This window comes from Enhydra lutris, unplaced genomic scaffold (genome assembly GCF_002288905.1).
Source record: "Enhydra lutris kenyoni isolate GAN:26980312 unplaced genomic scaffold, ASM228890v2 scaffoldscaffold24, whole genome shotgun sequence".
NCBI lineage: Eukaryota > Metazoa > Chordata > Mammalia > Carnivora > Mustelidae > Enhydra > Enhydra lutris.
The window spans coordinates 2,781,526-2,797,243 of NW_019154108.1; the positions used below are offsets into that span (position 1 = coordinate 2,781,526).

Below are 15,718 nucleotides of genomic sequence, written 5' to 3' on the forward strand. Positions count from 1 at the left end.
ATTCAGCCTTCAAAACTTCAGGTGAATCACCAGAGTTCTAAGTTTCTGGGACTGCATTTATGCCACAACACTACCATGACTGTTTCAAGATTTTATTGTCTCATCATTTATCAAGAGACCCTCAGTCATTTCCACAGGAATATAGGAGCGCACAGAGGTGACATAACATTGACTCTGATAGAACTGAACCATCATTTTTTTAAGTATTTGATTACACACTAAAATATATGTAGGGATTAAGAGAATGGAGAGATCAGTATGGATGGAAATTATCGCAGTCTTAGAGGAGGTCACATTGGGATGCATCATACAAAACAGAGGTTTTGAACTGTGTCGTGTCCTGAAATGAATGAGTGAAGGGCTAATAAGGATGCAGAGAGGAGACGGAAAATGGGGTTTGCGACTTCGTAAAAACCTGCTCATGTTTAACTGATGAAGCGGAGAGGAGTGGAGGCCACGGGAAAAGAAACTTTGAGAACATCTGGATCAAAGTCGCTCTTCCAGATGAGACAGTTGACGGTTCTGTGACTCGTCTGGTAGGAATGACACGCGCGATACACAGGGACCCTCTATCTCAGACCCTCTTTGTAGAATTCATGTGGAAAAGCCTGCATTTCCTATAACATTTTCCCAGGGTCATGGTTTCCTCTGTGCCTCTGACGCCTCATGCGCGTGACCACGGTCGCTTGCCCTTGAGGCCGCAGCGGCCTTAGCAGGGCAGGCTTCCAGCTCCGGCTCAGGCACACCGGCGTCGTGATTGCGGGAATTCTCACTTCCTTCTTCGAGCCTTCATTTCCCTCCTCTATAAAATAAGAGGGTGGAAGCAGACAACTTCTTTGGCTTCCTGTGGTGCCAGTGTTCTATGACTCATGATTCCACGTGAAAGTACACCTGCTCACAGGGCCATTGTGCTTTTTTTTTTATTAGAAATCGCGGCCGTAACTGGCAATTTACTCAGTCATCCACAACACACGTAAAAATACATAATCGTTCATAAAAACCACAAACACCTCGCATCAGAAATGCTGCGACTGATAAAGTCGCACCCGCGCCCTCGCTGCGTCCCGCCCACTCCAGAACCCCAAAGCCTGAGACGCCCCCGACCGCCAGTTCCACACCGGTGTCCTTGGGCAGCGTGTGTTAAAATCGACCTGCACCGTGACTGGTTTTACAGGAAAGACGACCCCCTCCAACAACACACACACGACCTTCTCCCCCCTCCCTCAGCCGGCGTCCAGAATCTGCGAAAAAGGGCTTCTCACAGGCGCCGCGAATGAGGCCTTTGTAAAGCTCTGCGACGTGCACCTCTCTTCTCGGGCCGCCCAGGGGGCTGGGTTGGGTCCCGTCTTCTGTGTTCTGGAGGAAAACAGCTTGTGGCTGGTGAGCAAAGACAGCCGAGCCCATGGGCTGCCGCTCGAGCTGCCCCTGTTGCCGACTCATCGTCTCGTTCCCTTACGCCGGCGCTAGGGAGGACGTTTGCCAGATCCAGGCTCCTCGGACCCCTGTTCTTTGTGTCTTTTCTCACCTTCAGCATGATCCGGACTGGTGTTTTCATTTGTTAAAAACAACAAGAACATTCACTGGGAAACTTTTGCTGGCCTCGTTTCAGGTCATCATAGCTATTTATTCTGTGTCATAAACTATAATTCTCCATTTCCCTTCCTCCCACGTCAGGGGAGCTGGTGGTTTCTGGTGGACAGTCGGTGGAATTTGAGCGAACGGTGGAAGGTTTCAAAGAACTACCAAGAGATTATGTAGCAGGTTGTAGGGCTAAGAACAAAACATAAAATATTCTTGCTCTTGATTACGGTTTGGCAGCACTAAAAGAAAAGGCTCATAAAACAGCATAAAGAATTTAGAATTTGTGGCTCTATCAGAGAAAGAGTTCTCTTTGAGGGAAACAAACAAATCGTAGGATTGGCTTAATAAGGGGTTTCCGTCATGTGAAGAAACGTAATCGTCCAGGGTCTGTCTGATCGGTCTCAGTCCTGGGCAGGATGGAATCTGCAGGTTTTTCCCGAGCCCTGTTTGAGAGGAGCATGAAAGGCACGTTGTGCTGCTGTCAAAAAGGCCCGGATGACCTAGAGAGACTGAAGTACAAGACAGATAAGGCCGTAGACAGAAAGACTCTGGGGAAAGAGAATGGAAACCACAGGAAAGCTTCCAAATACTTAAATACGAAGGAGAACACAGAGGTAAGGCCCCTGCTGAGCGCTGTCCGACCCAGGCTTTGGTTCTAGTGTGGCTGTGACTGTGGCTGGTTCTGCTGCTAGGTGAACAGTGGTACAATCAGGCTGTGGGCTGGAACGTTCCAGGCCTCGATTGGTCCCCGAAATCGCGCTAGTTCAACTGGCTCCCGTGTCAGGAGGCTGCGGAAATGACATTCTTACCGAAAGTGTCACAGCAGCTTCTTTGGCGCAAGGCTCCTGGTGGAGATACCACAAAGGGAACAAAGTCAGGGAGGTGGTCGACTGTGAACACGACCCTAAAACAGAAGGAGTAAGTGTCAGTCCTTCTTAGCCGGGGGAATGGAATTGGGATTATCCGGGTTTTTCAGCAGAAACCCAAAAAGACAAGGACATTTCATGTTCAACAAGCACCTGCTCTCTCCGGGTGCTTGAGACATCCCGAGGAAACATGCGGTCTCCGCTCCGCCCTCGGGAGAAGGGGTCTCTGAGCAAAACCACTTGGAGGCCTCAGTTGTCAGGCACTGAGGGATCTGGGCTGGGGGCTCCTGGATACAAGCTACACTTCGAATCCACACCCAAATGTAGATCGTGCCCTCAGTTTGTGACAAGAATAATATTACAGCTCAGGCAGGTGTCACTTCTCTTGAGGATCCGGATTCATGCTGGTTGCTTCTACTTATTTATTTTGTAAGTAGGCTCTGGCCCGGCCGGCAGCCCAGTGCAGGGCTTGAACTCATGTTCCTGAGATCAAGACCAGAGCTGAGATCAGGAGTTGAGGCTTCAGCGACTGAGCCGGCGCTTTCTTGAGTGTGTTGTGTGTCTCTGGCCAAAGGATCAGGAGACGTCAAATGGTGGGAAAAGGCCCAGGAGCTCCTCTCTGAAGCGTGTGGAGCCGGGGCCAAGCTCTTCTCTCCGTCTGTCCCCAGCCAGGCTGGGAGTCGGCGGGGAGGGCCGCGGAAGTGTAAGTCCAGCTCCTCCAGCAGAGCACGTGTCTTGGGGCCCCGCACCCCTGCGCTGGACATCTCTGGGCGCGGCGTGGCCTCGGCAGGTGGCCTGGCCTCCCGGGTGGCTCGCTGGTGTTGGCTCAGCTTCCCGCATCCATCGTTCCTGTCGGTGCCAGCTCGGGCGGGGGTGCTCAGCCGGCCACCCTGTCACCCCATGCGCGGGCTGGGTGAGCCGCTTGCCAAGGTGTGTTTGGGGGAACCGACAGGAAAACAGGTGAAAACTTGGGGTCACGATTCCCCAAAGGTCCTGGGTGAGACTGTTTCAGAGATCTTGCGGTCTGGTCCCCCTGCGGGGTTCTCATCCGGCGAGCCCCAGGCCTGAGCTGGCTCGGGGCGGTGTGGGGGCGCCTCCCTGATCTGGGCGGAGGCTTTGGCGCTGCCCTTAGAAGAGGATGGAGCCTCCAGCACATGAGTTAGGAATGACTCGGTGTCCCCTGGAGAACGCGTGGGGAAACGGGAATCCTGCTCACCAGTTTGACTCACTCTGCATTCGTGGTTTTTTGTTTGTTTGTTTAAAGATTTTATTTATTTATTTGACAGAGAGAGGCAGAGATCACAAGTAGGCAGAGAGGCAGGCGTCGGGGGGACGGGGAAGCGGGCTCCCCGCTGAGCAGAGAGCCCGATGCGGGGCTCGATCCCAGGACCCTGAGATCATGACCTGAGCCGAAGGCAGAGGCTCAACCCACTGAGTTCCTTCCTTCCTTCCTTCCTTCCTTCCTTCCTTCCTTCCTTCCTTCCTTCCTTTCTCTCTTTCTTTCTTCTTTCTTTTAGTAGACTCCAAACCTAGTGTGGAGCCCATTGTGGGGCTTGAACTCACAACCCTGAGATCAGACCTGAGCTGAGATCAAGAGTCAGAGGCTCAACCGACTGAACCACCCAGGCGCCTCTGGTTATCTTTTCTTTTAATCAATAAGATTTGTTATTAGGTCTTTCCTCTATCCTGACTTCTGCCTGTTATGAATTGAGGTATGACTTCTTCCTGCCAACACTCAGATGATGGGGAGCTGGAAATGGTGACCATGACATGAGTCACAGTGACACATAGATTACTCATGGGTTTCCACTCCAGGCGGACAGAATCACCTAATGACAAGGAGTTCTTTAGGGCTGTTCAACAACAGGGACATGATTCAGTAGAATAAGATTATTCCACATGGATTTTTGAGTGTTTTGCCTGAAACCTCTTTTTTCCCCTCATGTGACCTTAGTGCATCAGCTTCCTTCCTAGCTAAAAGAGTCACACATCCTTGGAGGGGAAATCACTATATAATTAAGGTTTAGGTGTGCCTGGCAGGCAGTCATGTCGCTGTAGGCTGGAGAATGAAGTCGCCGGCTTTTGCCCAAGCTCCTTTGCCAGTGAAAAGGAACAGAAAACACAGTGACTAGAAAAGGACTAATTACAAGAAATACAACCTGAAGCTAAACATGATTTTTGGCACATAGAAATGAGTGTGCCAGGACGTGTCTAAAATGGTCAGGAGTTCCGTATGTGTCATCATTATCAAAGCCAAACACTTGTTGGGTGCTGCTACGAAGTACGGGGCGCCGTTCTCTAGGCTTTGCTCGCCCACCTTCAAGGCTCGCCTTCTAATTTGGGGAGATGATTACTGACGCAAAGTCTTGCACAGAGAAAGTACATGAAAAGCCTGAGTAACACATGCTCCTGGAATTTACGCGTCTTATAAACAATGCAGTAAACCTTCATCAGGAAAATTTGTGTGCCAAGGCTTTCCAGAAACTCACCCCAGAAGGGGCTGTCAGATTTGGTGGCTGCATGTGAGTTGATCAGGGTGTGTCAAATAGGCATTTTCTTTGTTCTTTCTTAGATTTTATTTATTTATTTGAGAGAGAGAGAGAGCATGAGCAGGGGAGGGGAGAGGGAGAGGGAGAAGCCAACTCCCAACAAGCAGGGAGCCCAAGATCATGATTGGAGCTGAAGGCAGATGCTTAACCGACTGAGCCCCCCACATGGCCCCCAGATAGGCATCTCACCCGGCGCCACTGACCTATCCATTCTGTCATTCCAAAGAAGGGCCTCGGTGTGCCAGGATGCTGGGATATACAGTTAATAAGTCAGAGAAGGTTCATCACGGAGCTCGTCTTCTAGTGTGACGGTCAGCAGCTGTAATCACATTTGGTCAGAAGTGTTGTTAGGAGGCAGGTGGTTCAGATGCTGGACAGAGGACCATGAGGGGAAGGCTGCTTCTGGCTGGTGATCAGAGAAGGTCCCTGGGATTGCTGACAGGTGACTGACGCTTGGAGGAGGACAAGGAACCATCAAGATAAAGACTCAATGGCTACAGGTAAGGCCTAGGATGTGTTGTCAGGTGGAATCAAGGCCAAAGAAGAACAGAAAGGAAAGACAAAGAAAAGGTCACCACGGTCCGCAGCACAACTAGAGTGGGGTGAATGGAGGGACACGTCACAGCATGGCTGAGAGAGGGATGCTGGACTTCAGCGAGACAGAGGAAGCCTTGGCAGACCGTCTTCTGACCTACCTCCCGTGCCGCTGTCTCTGCCCTCCTCCCTGGCCCATTACTGGCTCTGACGGCCGCCACCCCTACTGGGGTATCTTTTTGTTACTGTCACTTCACTTTCCAAGTACTTGTGACTTCTTTCCCCACACCAGTTATAAAGTTCTTGAAGGCGGACTACACGTACGATCATTCTCTGTATCTTGTCGAGCGCCTCTCTGCCCAGCATGCTTCACGCTCTCAATAAATATGTGTTCAAATGCATGAACCAGGTGTAAAAGTTCAGGATTGATGTGACCATCGTTAGTGACCTCACTTTGGGGATTCGCCTAAGCTGGTTGATACAGACACTGTCAGCTCACCCATGGTCAGGGGGTCAAGGCTGGTAGGAGAAAGAAGAGAAATGGTCATTCTCATTTCTGTCTGCTCATTTCAAGTCTCTTAGAAACCTTCCGGTTTCCTCTTTCTCTCTACTGTGCTTATAGGTGAACTTAGTTCTTTTGAAATAGAGTCATGCTGCTTCCAGCTTGGAGACTGATCTCTGTAGGGGGCTCTCGGTGTGGAGGAACAGGCCGGTCACCTGGGCTTTTCCCAAGCATGGGTAACAATAGCCCTCATCCACTCTGTCACCTAGCCAAAGGTGTTCTCAAACAAAGACAAAATGAAACAAAGCAAAACCAAAAACACAACAATAACCACAAAAGGACAAGATTCAGCCACTGCCTTAAATAAGCTATGATTGAAAGTTTTCTGTTGGACTAGTTAAGGAAAATACAAAACAATCCTACAAACCTGCAGTGCTGGATCTGGAGGAGATCTTAGTCACCGGGTCCAAACTTGTGATTTTGCCATAAGGACGCTGAGGCCCAACGTCACAGATTTGACCAGTAATCCTGCTGGATTAGAATCTGAGCCTCCTGATTGCCTCCGCAAAGCCGTTTGTACAATTGTTCCACGTGAGAATTTAAAACAAAATAGAAGAAGTGTGTATGCCTGATTGTGACAATTTTAAAAACATGTGTTGTTTCTATCTTGTATTTTACAACCCGTTTTACAGACAAGATTGAAATGCAGAAATGTTACGGCACGGCCTCTTCCTCCACAAAATACTGAGCTTAAATCGCTGTTTACATTTGGCTCTTCTTACTCCTAAAAGAGAATTTTAGAGGTGTCTGGGTGGCCCAGTCGGTTAAGCGTCCGACTCTCAGCTTTGGCTCAGGCCTTGATCTCCGGGTCCCGGAACAGAGCACAGCGTCAGGCTTCACGCTCAGCGGGGAGTCTGCTGGAGATTCTCTTCCTCTCCCTCGGCCCCCACTCGGGGGCACGCTGTCTCTCGCTGAAATAAATACATGAACCGGAAAGAAGAGAGAGACAGAATTTAATTTCCTTCCACTCAAACATCATTGGAAAACAGCAAGCCTCTTCTGTTGACCGTGCTAGCATAGTCCGGGCTCCATAGCAGTCCGACGTCGAAGACAGAAAAACTGCTATGAGGGGCTGCAGTTCTCTGTGGGTCCCTCTTTGACTCTGTCTGGTGTCAGCACAAAATCACCCTGGTTCCTTCTCTTGTTGCAGTGAGAAGTGAATTCCCTGTCCCCTGTGGCTTTCTGTGCTGTAGGCTGCTTGTCCTACAGTTAAAACTTGAGATGAAAGAAAAAGGAAAGAAAGAAGAGAAAAACAACTTGAGATGAAAAAGTTAAGGAAGTGAAGTCATGTCTCTCTTCTCGGGTTTTTAAATGCCCCACGATAGCCTCTCAATTGTCTTTTCTCCAGTGAAGAGTCTTGGTCCGTCACTGCGGTTCTTCCAGGGCCCGAGCTTCGTCATTAACTGCGCGTGTGTCTCCGCTGCTCTCTGCTTTCAACTGTGCTTTTTTTAAATCTGTTTTTACCCCAGATTTTTCTTTAGAACATTAAAATTTATTACCCCTCTCCCCCCAAAAAATGAATCATTAAAAAATACGACTCAGAGTGGTTACCTCCCATGAAGACACCAATTTCTGCGGCTAATGTCAAGATTGATGTTGTGTCTCTTTCAAAGCGACGACAGTCTTACTACAAAGGAGAACGGCCATCAGCAGAAGACAGGGCCTTATGGTTCATCTAGAGCTCGGTGATCCTGCTCGAATACCAGGGCTTTCGTGGGGACCACACACCTGGAATATGGCAAGTTTAGAAAGCTCTTAAAATCTCAGTCAGAACTCACTCTTTTCCCAGAACTTTGCCTTTCTTGGTTTTCTTCTTATCCCGTTGGCATTTACCAAAGGGCTCAGATATTTAGGGGAAAAAAAATCACTGAATAAATATTGAGTAATATGACCCAAGATTTGTGTTTTTAGACATGTGGCAACCAAATTAGTCGACCCAAGGCACACAGGCTGGGAAATCACTGAATTTTCATAGCCTGGCTTTAGCCCTTGGCCTTCTTCCTGTTTCCTGTCTTTTTTTTTTTTCTTTCTAATTCATTTCTAATGAGATTACTTGTTAAAAGTGCCCGTAGCTTACCTGTCTTTGAGTGTAGAATCTGCCTGCTTTCTGAACGTTTCCCCAAAATCTGAATTGAGAAAGGAAAATTGTCTTGTTAGAAAGCCAGGAGTTGACTAGCAGAAAGAATGTCCCAAATGGGGCTTTTCAGACAAACGTCTGTGCATGACTTCTGTGGTGCAATTTTGGATCAACCACCACATCTCAGATCTTGACTCTTAAAGCTTTTGTTCGTTTGTCAAGCTCCATAGATCTCACTCCGTGGTCCAGTAGCCAAATTCAGACCAACGAAGCCGCGTCACATATGTGGGTGGTTTTCTCACTTTCTCTGCAGTTTTTCTGTGATAGAAATCTTCCCGATTAAATACCAACAAACAGTGAACAGAAGGAAAAAAAGAAACAACAGCAGTGGCTTCGAGCAGTCAGTCTGTCTCTGAGGAGAAACCGTGACAGCGGCGGTTGCCGTGAAGCCTGCCCTTGCCCTGTGCCTCCCGTGTGCCAGACCGTGTGCCCGCCGCGTGCGCATCGCACTGTCCAATGACCCGAGAAAGCAGGTCGTCTTACCTCCCTTTTACTGTTTTGTAAACTGAGGCTCAGAGAAGGAAGGTGGCTTATCTAAGGCCACGCAGTCAGTAAGTAGCTGGGCCTGTGGGAGAGCACAGGTCTTCTCGGTTCCCAAGCCGGTTCACCTTGCATTCTCCCCCTCGCCGTGCCCCCTTCCCAATGGCTGTTCAGTTGGCACAGATGGAAAGACTCTCATTTTCCGGTTTTTTGTTTGTTTTGTTTTGTTTTTTGACATGTAGAAATGACTTGAAAGTAGGTGAATAACTAATTCATCCGTAAAGAAATTGGGAGTAGGTTACATATCTGAAGCCAGGATTTTATTTTATTTTTCATACAAGAGAACGTGTTTGTTGGGTAATTGAAGTCCTGTAATAATTCCGGTACATGAGTGTTTTACATCTGATCCTCCGTCCGTGTTTACTGAGCACTGGATGCAAACATACATGTCGTACTCCGAGGTTACAGTCAAGCAGACTCAGAGTCACATGGCAGGTCCCAGCATGGGGGAAATGATGCATCGAGTCCCAGGAGAGAGCCAGGGTTCCGGCACGGGGCTGCTTGGGGAGGCTTTACGTCGGCTCTCCTCGGGGTTCCGGTCAGGAATCCTTTCAGAAAAACATCCTAAGAGAGTTAAAGTAGATGAGGTGATCCGGAGTCGCGGCTCTCTGGGAAAGGCTCTGGCCTGGAGAGGTGCGAGCGAACCCGTGAGACAGAGTCAATAGCAGCACAGGTCGCGCGAGGACACCTCGGGCCCTGCAGGCTTCTGTCTTCCGAAGGAGCGTCCGCCGTGCTGAGCGCTGAACTCTGAGCTGTCTCCACGTGAAACCGCGGTAGCTTTACACAGAGCGACTGGCTCAGCTTTGGGGGCAAAACTATTACAAATAATATTGTACACTTTTAAGAGCATTTTATTCTCCAAAGGATGTATGTCCCCAAAATTACATCTGAGGTGTTTTCATGCTATCTTCTAAGGCTTAGGACTGACACTTGACTAAAAATAAATAGTGTTATTTGCCAAGTTGATCGTAAAGAAAGAAATTTGCACAAGGACCATGACGCGAAGTTCAAGGTCCGGCAGCTTCAGTGTGACCAGCGCTGCCCCACAGCCGGCCTCCGCGTCGGCAGAGACCCAGTCGGTCCTGAGAGCTGCCGGGACTCCGTGGTGGAGGAGCTCAGCTGTGCTGTTGACAAGGCGTGGGTGCACCGTTAAACTTGGCTTTGGTCTTCGTGATGCGCTAGGCTTGGTCTACACTGCAACAGTCATCCCAGTGAAATGACCCCTGTGCCATTTATCGGGCACATACTAAAAGGACACAGTCCTAATTGCAATCGGAGCTTAGTGTAACCAAAGAAACTCAAGGGAACGCCGCAGCTATATCTCGCTGCTTTTCATAGGCCTTGCAAGAAAAGCGAAGCAGTTTTTAGTGGCTTTTGCAATTACACTTCCCTTCAATTTTCCAAAGGTTGCAGGGCCCGAACCACACAAATCCCATTAAAGTAAGTAGATGTTGTGCAATGTAAGTTCCTTTGAAAACATTCTTCAATGCCCATAAAATGATCAGCGGGCTGCTCTGTAGATCCGCTCGCCTGCCATGTTTTCGACCAAAAGAAAGAAGGCAGGCTTTGATGTGGTGGTTGGTCTCTGCTACTGAAGCTGGCGTTTTATCTTCTTGCATCAGATTTCTTTCCAAATTGATGTGACTCAGGCATACGAAACACATTTTTCTTCAGATTTTATTCCTAAAATATGTTTTTGCTGTACCTTTAAATTACATTTGGCTGGCCTATTTGGAATTTCCAAGGCTTCTCCCACCAGATGCAGAGCAGAAGAGGGTCGGGGTCTTTGGGAGGTAAGGGAAGCCGCCTGGCGAGTGCGAGGCCTTCGGGAGCTGGGGTCGCCCGTGCCACCGGGTCCCCTGTCAGAGGACCGCCCTCCTCACGTCAGCTTCCCCACCCAGCCTTCAGGGCAGCTTTGGCAGCCAGATGTGGGGTCCCCTGTGATTCCAGCCCTGGGGACGCACAGAGCTGTTGCTCCCTTTAACTTGTACTTGAACGCACGGGGCCTCCCACTGAGGACTCGGGAGCGACGGTCCCATGTGTTCTCATCCGCATCCATCACAAGGGTTGTTCCCTTTAACATCTCATTCTCACCAGTGTTTCTCCTTGTTTGAACCCTTCCTTTGTCTTGGAGCCTCTTTTCTACTACAGAATAAAAATAAAGACTAATTTCTTAATTTACAAAGGAATCAGAACCACACAGCTCCTCCCATCTCTACTAACCTGTCTGAAGAAGAGATGGTGAAGGTTCTTTCCTCCACGGGTAAAGTTATCCAGAAACAAAAGATACTGTTAACCTAGTTATTTGCTAGGGATTGTTAAAAAGAATAATTGGGAATTCAGAAATTATTCAGCCTTCAAAACTTCAGGTGAATCACCAGAGTTCTAAGTTTCTGGGACTGCATTTATGCCACAACACTACCATGACTGTTTCAAGATTTTATTGTCTCATCATTTATCAAGAGACCCTCAGTCATTTCCACAGGAATATAGGAGCGCACAGAGGTGACATAACATTGACTCTGATAGAACTGAACCATCATTTTTTTAAGTATTTGATTACACACTAAAATATATGTAGGGATTAAGAGAATGGAGAGATCAGTATGGATGGAAATTATCGCAGTCTTAGAGGAGGTCACATTGGGATGCATCATACAAAACAGAGGTTTTGAACTGTGTCGTGTCCTGAAATGAATGAGTGAAGGGCTAATAAGGATGCAGAGAGGAGACGGAAAATGGGGTTTGCGACTTCGTAAAAACCTGCTCATGTTTAACTGATGAAGCGGAGAGGAGTGGAGGCCACGGGAAAAGAAACTTTGAGAACATCTGGATCAAAGTCGCTCTTCCAGATGAGACAGTTGACGGTTCTGTGACTCGTCTGGTAGGAATGACACGCGCGATACACAGGGACCCTCTATCTCAGACCCTCTTTGTAGAATTCATGTGGAAAAGCCTGCATTTCCTATAACATTTTCCCAGGGTCATGGTTTCCTCTGTGCCTCTGACGCCTCATGCGCGTGACCACGGTCGCTTGCCCTTGAGGCCGCAGCGGCCTTAGCAGGGCAGGCTTCCAGCTCCGGCTCAGGCACACCGGCGTCGTGATTGCGGGAATTCTCACTTCCTTCTTCGAGCCTTCATTTCCCTCCTCTATAAAATAAGAGGGTGGAAGCAGACAACTTCTTTGGCTTCCTGTGGTGCCAGTGTTCTATGACTCATGATTCCACGTGAAAGTACACCTGCTCACAGGGCCATTGTGCTTTTTTTTTTATTAGAAATCGCGGCCGTAACTGGCAATTTACTCAGTCATCCACAACACACGTAAAAATACATAATCGTTCATAAAAACCACAAACACCTCGCATCAGAAATGCTGCGACTGATAAAGTCGCACCCGCGCCCTCGCTGCGTCCCGCCCACTCCAGAACCCCAAAGCCTGAGACGCCCCCGACCGCCAGTTCCACACCGGTGTCCTTGGGCAGCGTGTGTTAAAATCGACCTGCACCGTGACTGGTTTTACAGGAAAGACGACCCCCTCCAACAACACACACACGACCTTCTCCCCCCTCCCTCAGCCGGCGTCCAGAATCTGCGAAAAAGGGCTTCTCACAGGCGCCGCGAATGAGGCCTTTGTAAAGCTCTGCGACGTGCACCTCTCTTCTCGGGCCGCCCAGGGGGCTGGGTTGGGTCCCGTCTTCTGTGTTCTGGAGGAAAACAGCTTGTGGCTGGTGAGCAAAGACAGCCGAGCCCATGGGCTGCCGCTCGAGCTGCCCCTGTTGCCGACTCATCGTCTCGTTCCCTTACGCCGGCGCTAGGGAGGACGTTTGCCAGATCCAGGCTCCTCGGACCCCTGTTCTTTGTGTCTTTTCTCACCTTCAGCATGATCCGGACTGGTGTTTTCATTTGTTAAAAACAACAAGAACATTCACTGGGAAACTTTTGCTGGCCTCGTTTCAGGTCATCATAGCTATTTATTCTGTGTCATAAACTATAATTCTCCATTTCCCTTCCTCCCACGTCAGGGGAGCTGGTGGTTTCTGGTGGACAGTCGGTGGAATTTGAGCGAACGGTGGAAGGTTTCAAAGAACTACCAAGAGATTATGTAGCAGGTTGTAGGGCTAAGAACAAAACATAAAATATTCTTGCTCTTGATTACGGTTTGGCAGCACTAAAAGAAAAGGCTCATAAAACAGCATAAAGAATTTAGAATTTGTGGCTCTATCAGAGAAAGAGTTCTCTTTGAGGGAAACAAACAAATCGTAGGATTGGCTTAATAAGGGGTTTCCGTCATGTGAAGAAACGTAATCGTCCAGGGTCTGTCTGATCGGTCTCAGTCCTGGGCAGGATGGAATCTGCAGGTTTTTCCCGAGCCCTGTTTGAGAGGAGCATGAAAGGCACGTTGTGCTGCTGTCAAAAAGGCCCGGATGACCTAGAGAGACTGAAGTACAAGACAGATAAGGCCGTAGACAGAAAGACTCTGGGGAAAGAGAATGGAAACCACAGGAAAGCTTCCAAATACTTAAATACGAAGGAGAACACAGAGGTAAGGCCCCTGCTGAGCGCTGTCCGACCCAGGCTTTGGTTCTAGTGTGGCTGTGACTGTGGCTGGTTCTGCTGCTAGGTGAACAGTGGTACAATCAGGCTGTGGGCTGGAACGTTCCAGGCCTCGATTGGTCCCCGAAATCGCGCTAGTTCAACTGGCTCCCGTGTCAGGAGGCTGCGGAAATGACATTCTTACCGAAAGTGTCACAGCAGCTTCTTTGGCGCAAGGCTCCTGGTGGAGATACCACAAAGGGAACAAAGTCAGGGAGGTGGTCGACTGTGAACACGACCCTAAAACAGAAGGAGTAAGTGTCAGTCCTTCTTAGCCGGGGGAATGGAATTGGGATTATCCGGGTTTTTCAGCAGAAACCCAAAAAGACAAGGACATTTCATGTTCAACAAGCACCTGCTCTCTCCGGGTGCTTGAGACATCCCGAGGAAACATGCGGTCTCCGCTCCGCCCTCGGGAGAAGGGGTCTCTGAGCAAAACCACTTGGAGGCCTCAGTTGTCAGGCACTGAGGGATCTGGGCTGGGGGCTCCTGGATACAAGCTACACTTCGAATCCACACCCAAATGTAGATCGTGCCCTCAGTTTGTGACAAGAATAATATTACAGCTCAGGCAGGTGTCACTTCTCTTGAGGATCCGGATTCATGCTGGTTGCTTCTACTTATTTATTTTGTAAGTAGGCTCTGGCCCGGCCGGCAGCCCAGTGCAGGGCTTGAACTCATGTTCCTGAGATCAAGACCAGAGCTGAGATCAGGAGTTGAGGCTTCAGCGACTGAGCCGGCGCTTTCTTGAGTGTGTTGTGTGTCTCTGGCCAAAGGATCAGGAGACGTCAAATGGTGGGAAAAGGCCCAGGAGCTCCTCTCTGAAGCGTGTGGAGCCGGGGCCAAGCTCTTCTCTCCGTCTGTCCCCAGCCAGGCTGGGAGTCGGCGGGGAGGGCCGCGGAAGTGTAAGTCCAGCTCCTCCAGCAGAGCACGTGTCTTGGGGCCCCGCACCCCTGCGCTGGACATCTCTGGGCGCGGCGTGGCCTCGGCAGGTGGCCTGGCCTCCCGGGTGGCTCGCTGGTGTTGGCTCAGCTTCCCGCATCCATCGTTCCTGTCGGTGCCAGCTCGGGCGGGGGTGCTCAGCCGGCCACCCTGTCACCCCATGCGCGGGCTGGGTGAGCCGCTTGCCAAGGTGTGTTTGGGGGAACCGACAGGAAAACAGGTGAAAACTTGGGGTCACGATTCCCCAAAGGTCCTGGGTGAGACTGTTTCAGAGATCTTGCGGTCTGGTCCCCCTGCGGGGTTCTCATCCGGCGAGCCCCAGGCCTGAGCTGGCTCGGGGCGGTGTGGGGGCGCCTCCCTGATCTGGGCGGAGGCTTTGGCGCTGCCCTTAGAAGAGGATGGAGCCTCCAGCACATGAGTTAGGAATGACTCGGTGTCCCCTGGAGAACGCGTGGGGAAACGGGAATCCTGCTCACCAGTTTGACTCACTCTGCATTCGTGGTTTTTTGTTTGTTTGTTTAAAGATTTTATTTATTTATTTGACAGAGAGAGGCAGAGATCACAAGTAGGCAGAGAGGCAGGCGTCGGGGGGACGGGGAAGCGGGCTCCCCGCTGAGCAGAGAGCCCGATGCGGGGCTCGATCCCAGGACCCTGAGATCATGACCTGAGCCGAAGGCAGAGGCTCAACCCACTGAGCCACCCAGGCGTCCCTCTGCGCTCGGGTCTATGTGGGTACGTTGACGAGCAGGAACCAGAGAGTTGCTGATTTCCTTGGTAGGAAACTGTACTGAAGACCACAAGACAACGTAAGACAACTAAGGCCCCCGGCAAGGTTCTCTCCTCCGGCATCTCCGCAGAAGCCCGGAGAACGGGGCAGCAGGGAGGTGTCCCTGGCCGTCTCGGGCAGAGCCGGCGTCCAGGAGCGCGCGGTCTCCCTGTCGGTTGGGGCTGGTCCCGGTCCCGGTCCCGGGTTTGCAGGCGGCCCAGACGTCAGGACCGCCGGGCTCGCCGGCGCCTGAACCCAAGGGCCCCGGTGCCCGCCGCTGCGCACGGAGGGAGGGACGCCGGGCGCTGACAGTGCAGGAAGGAAGGGAGCGCAGGGCACGGTGTCGCCCTGCGGACGCTCCGGAGGGCGTGGCCGGGGACCCCGCCGGGACCGTAGCCGCTCAGCCTCGGTTTCTCCCGCCGCAGATGACCAGCTGAACTCCGAGGAGAAGAAGAAGAGGAAGCAGCGGAGGAACCGGACGACGTTCAACAGCAGCCAGCTGCAGGCGCTGGAGCGCGTGTTCGAGCGCACGCACTACCCCGACGCCTTCGTGCGCGAGGACCTGGCGCGCCGCGTGAACCTCACGGAGGCCCGAGTGCAGGTACGCGCTGCCGGCGGCGCTTCCACGCGGGGCTGCGGCGGCCGTTC

At 50.8% G+C, this 15,718-nt stretch overlaps 1 protein-coding gene across 1 annotated transcript in view; it reads left to right on the plus strand.

The window, feature by feature from the left end:
* The window catches only part of LOC111150889 (paired related homeobox 1), an 84,046-nt gene that overhangs the window by 50,945 nt on the left and 17,383 nt on the right, over window positions 1-15,718 (plus strand). Inside the window, exon 2 of the mRNA XM_022508570.1 lies at window positions 15,496-15,671. Within this exon, the coding sequence (XP_022364278.1) occupies window positions 15,496-15,671 (176 nt within the window). The remainder of the gene's footprint in view (window positions 1-15,495; window positions 15,672-15,718) is intronic.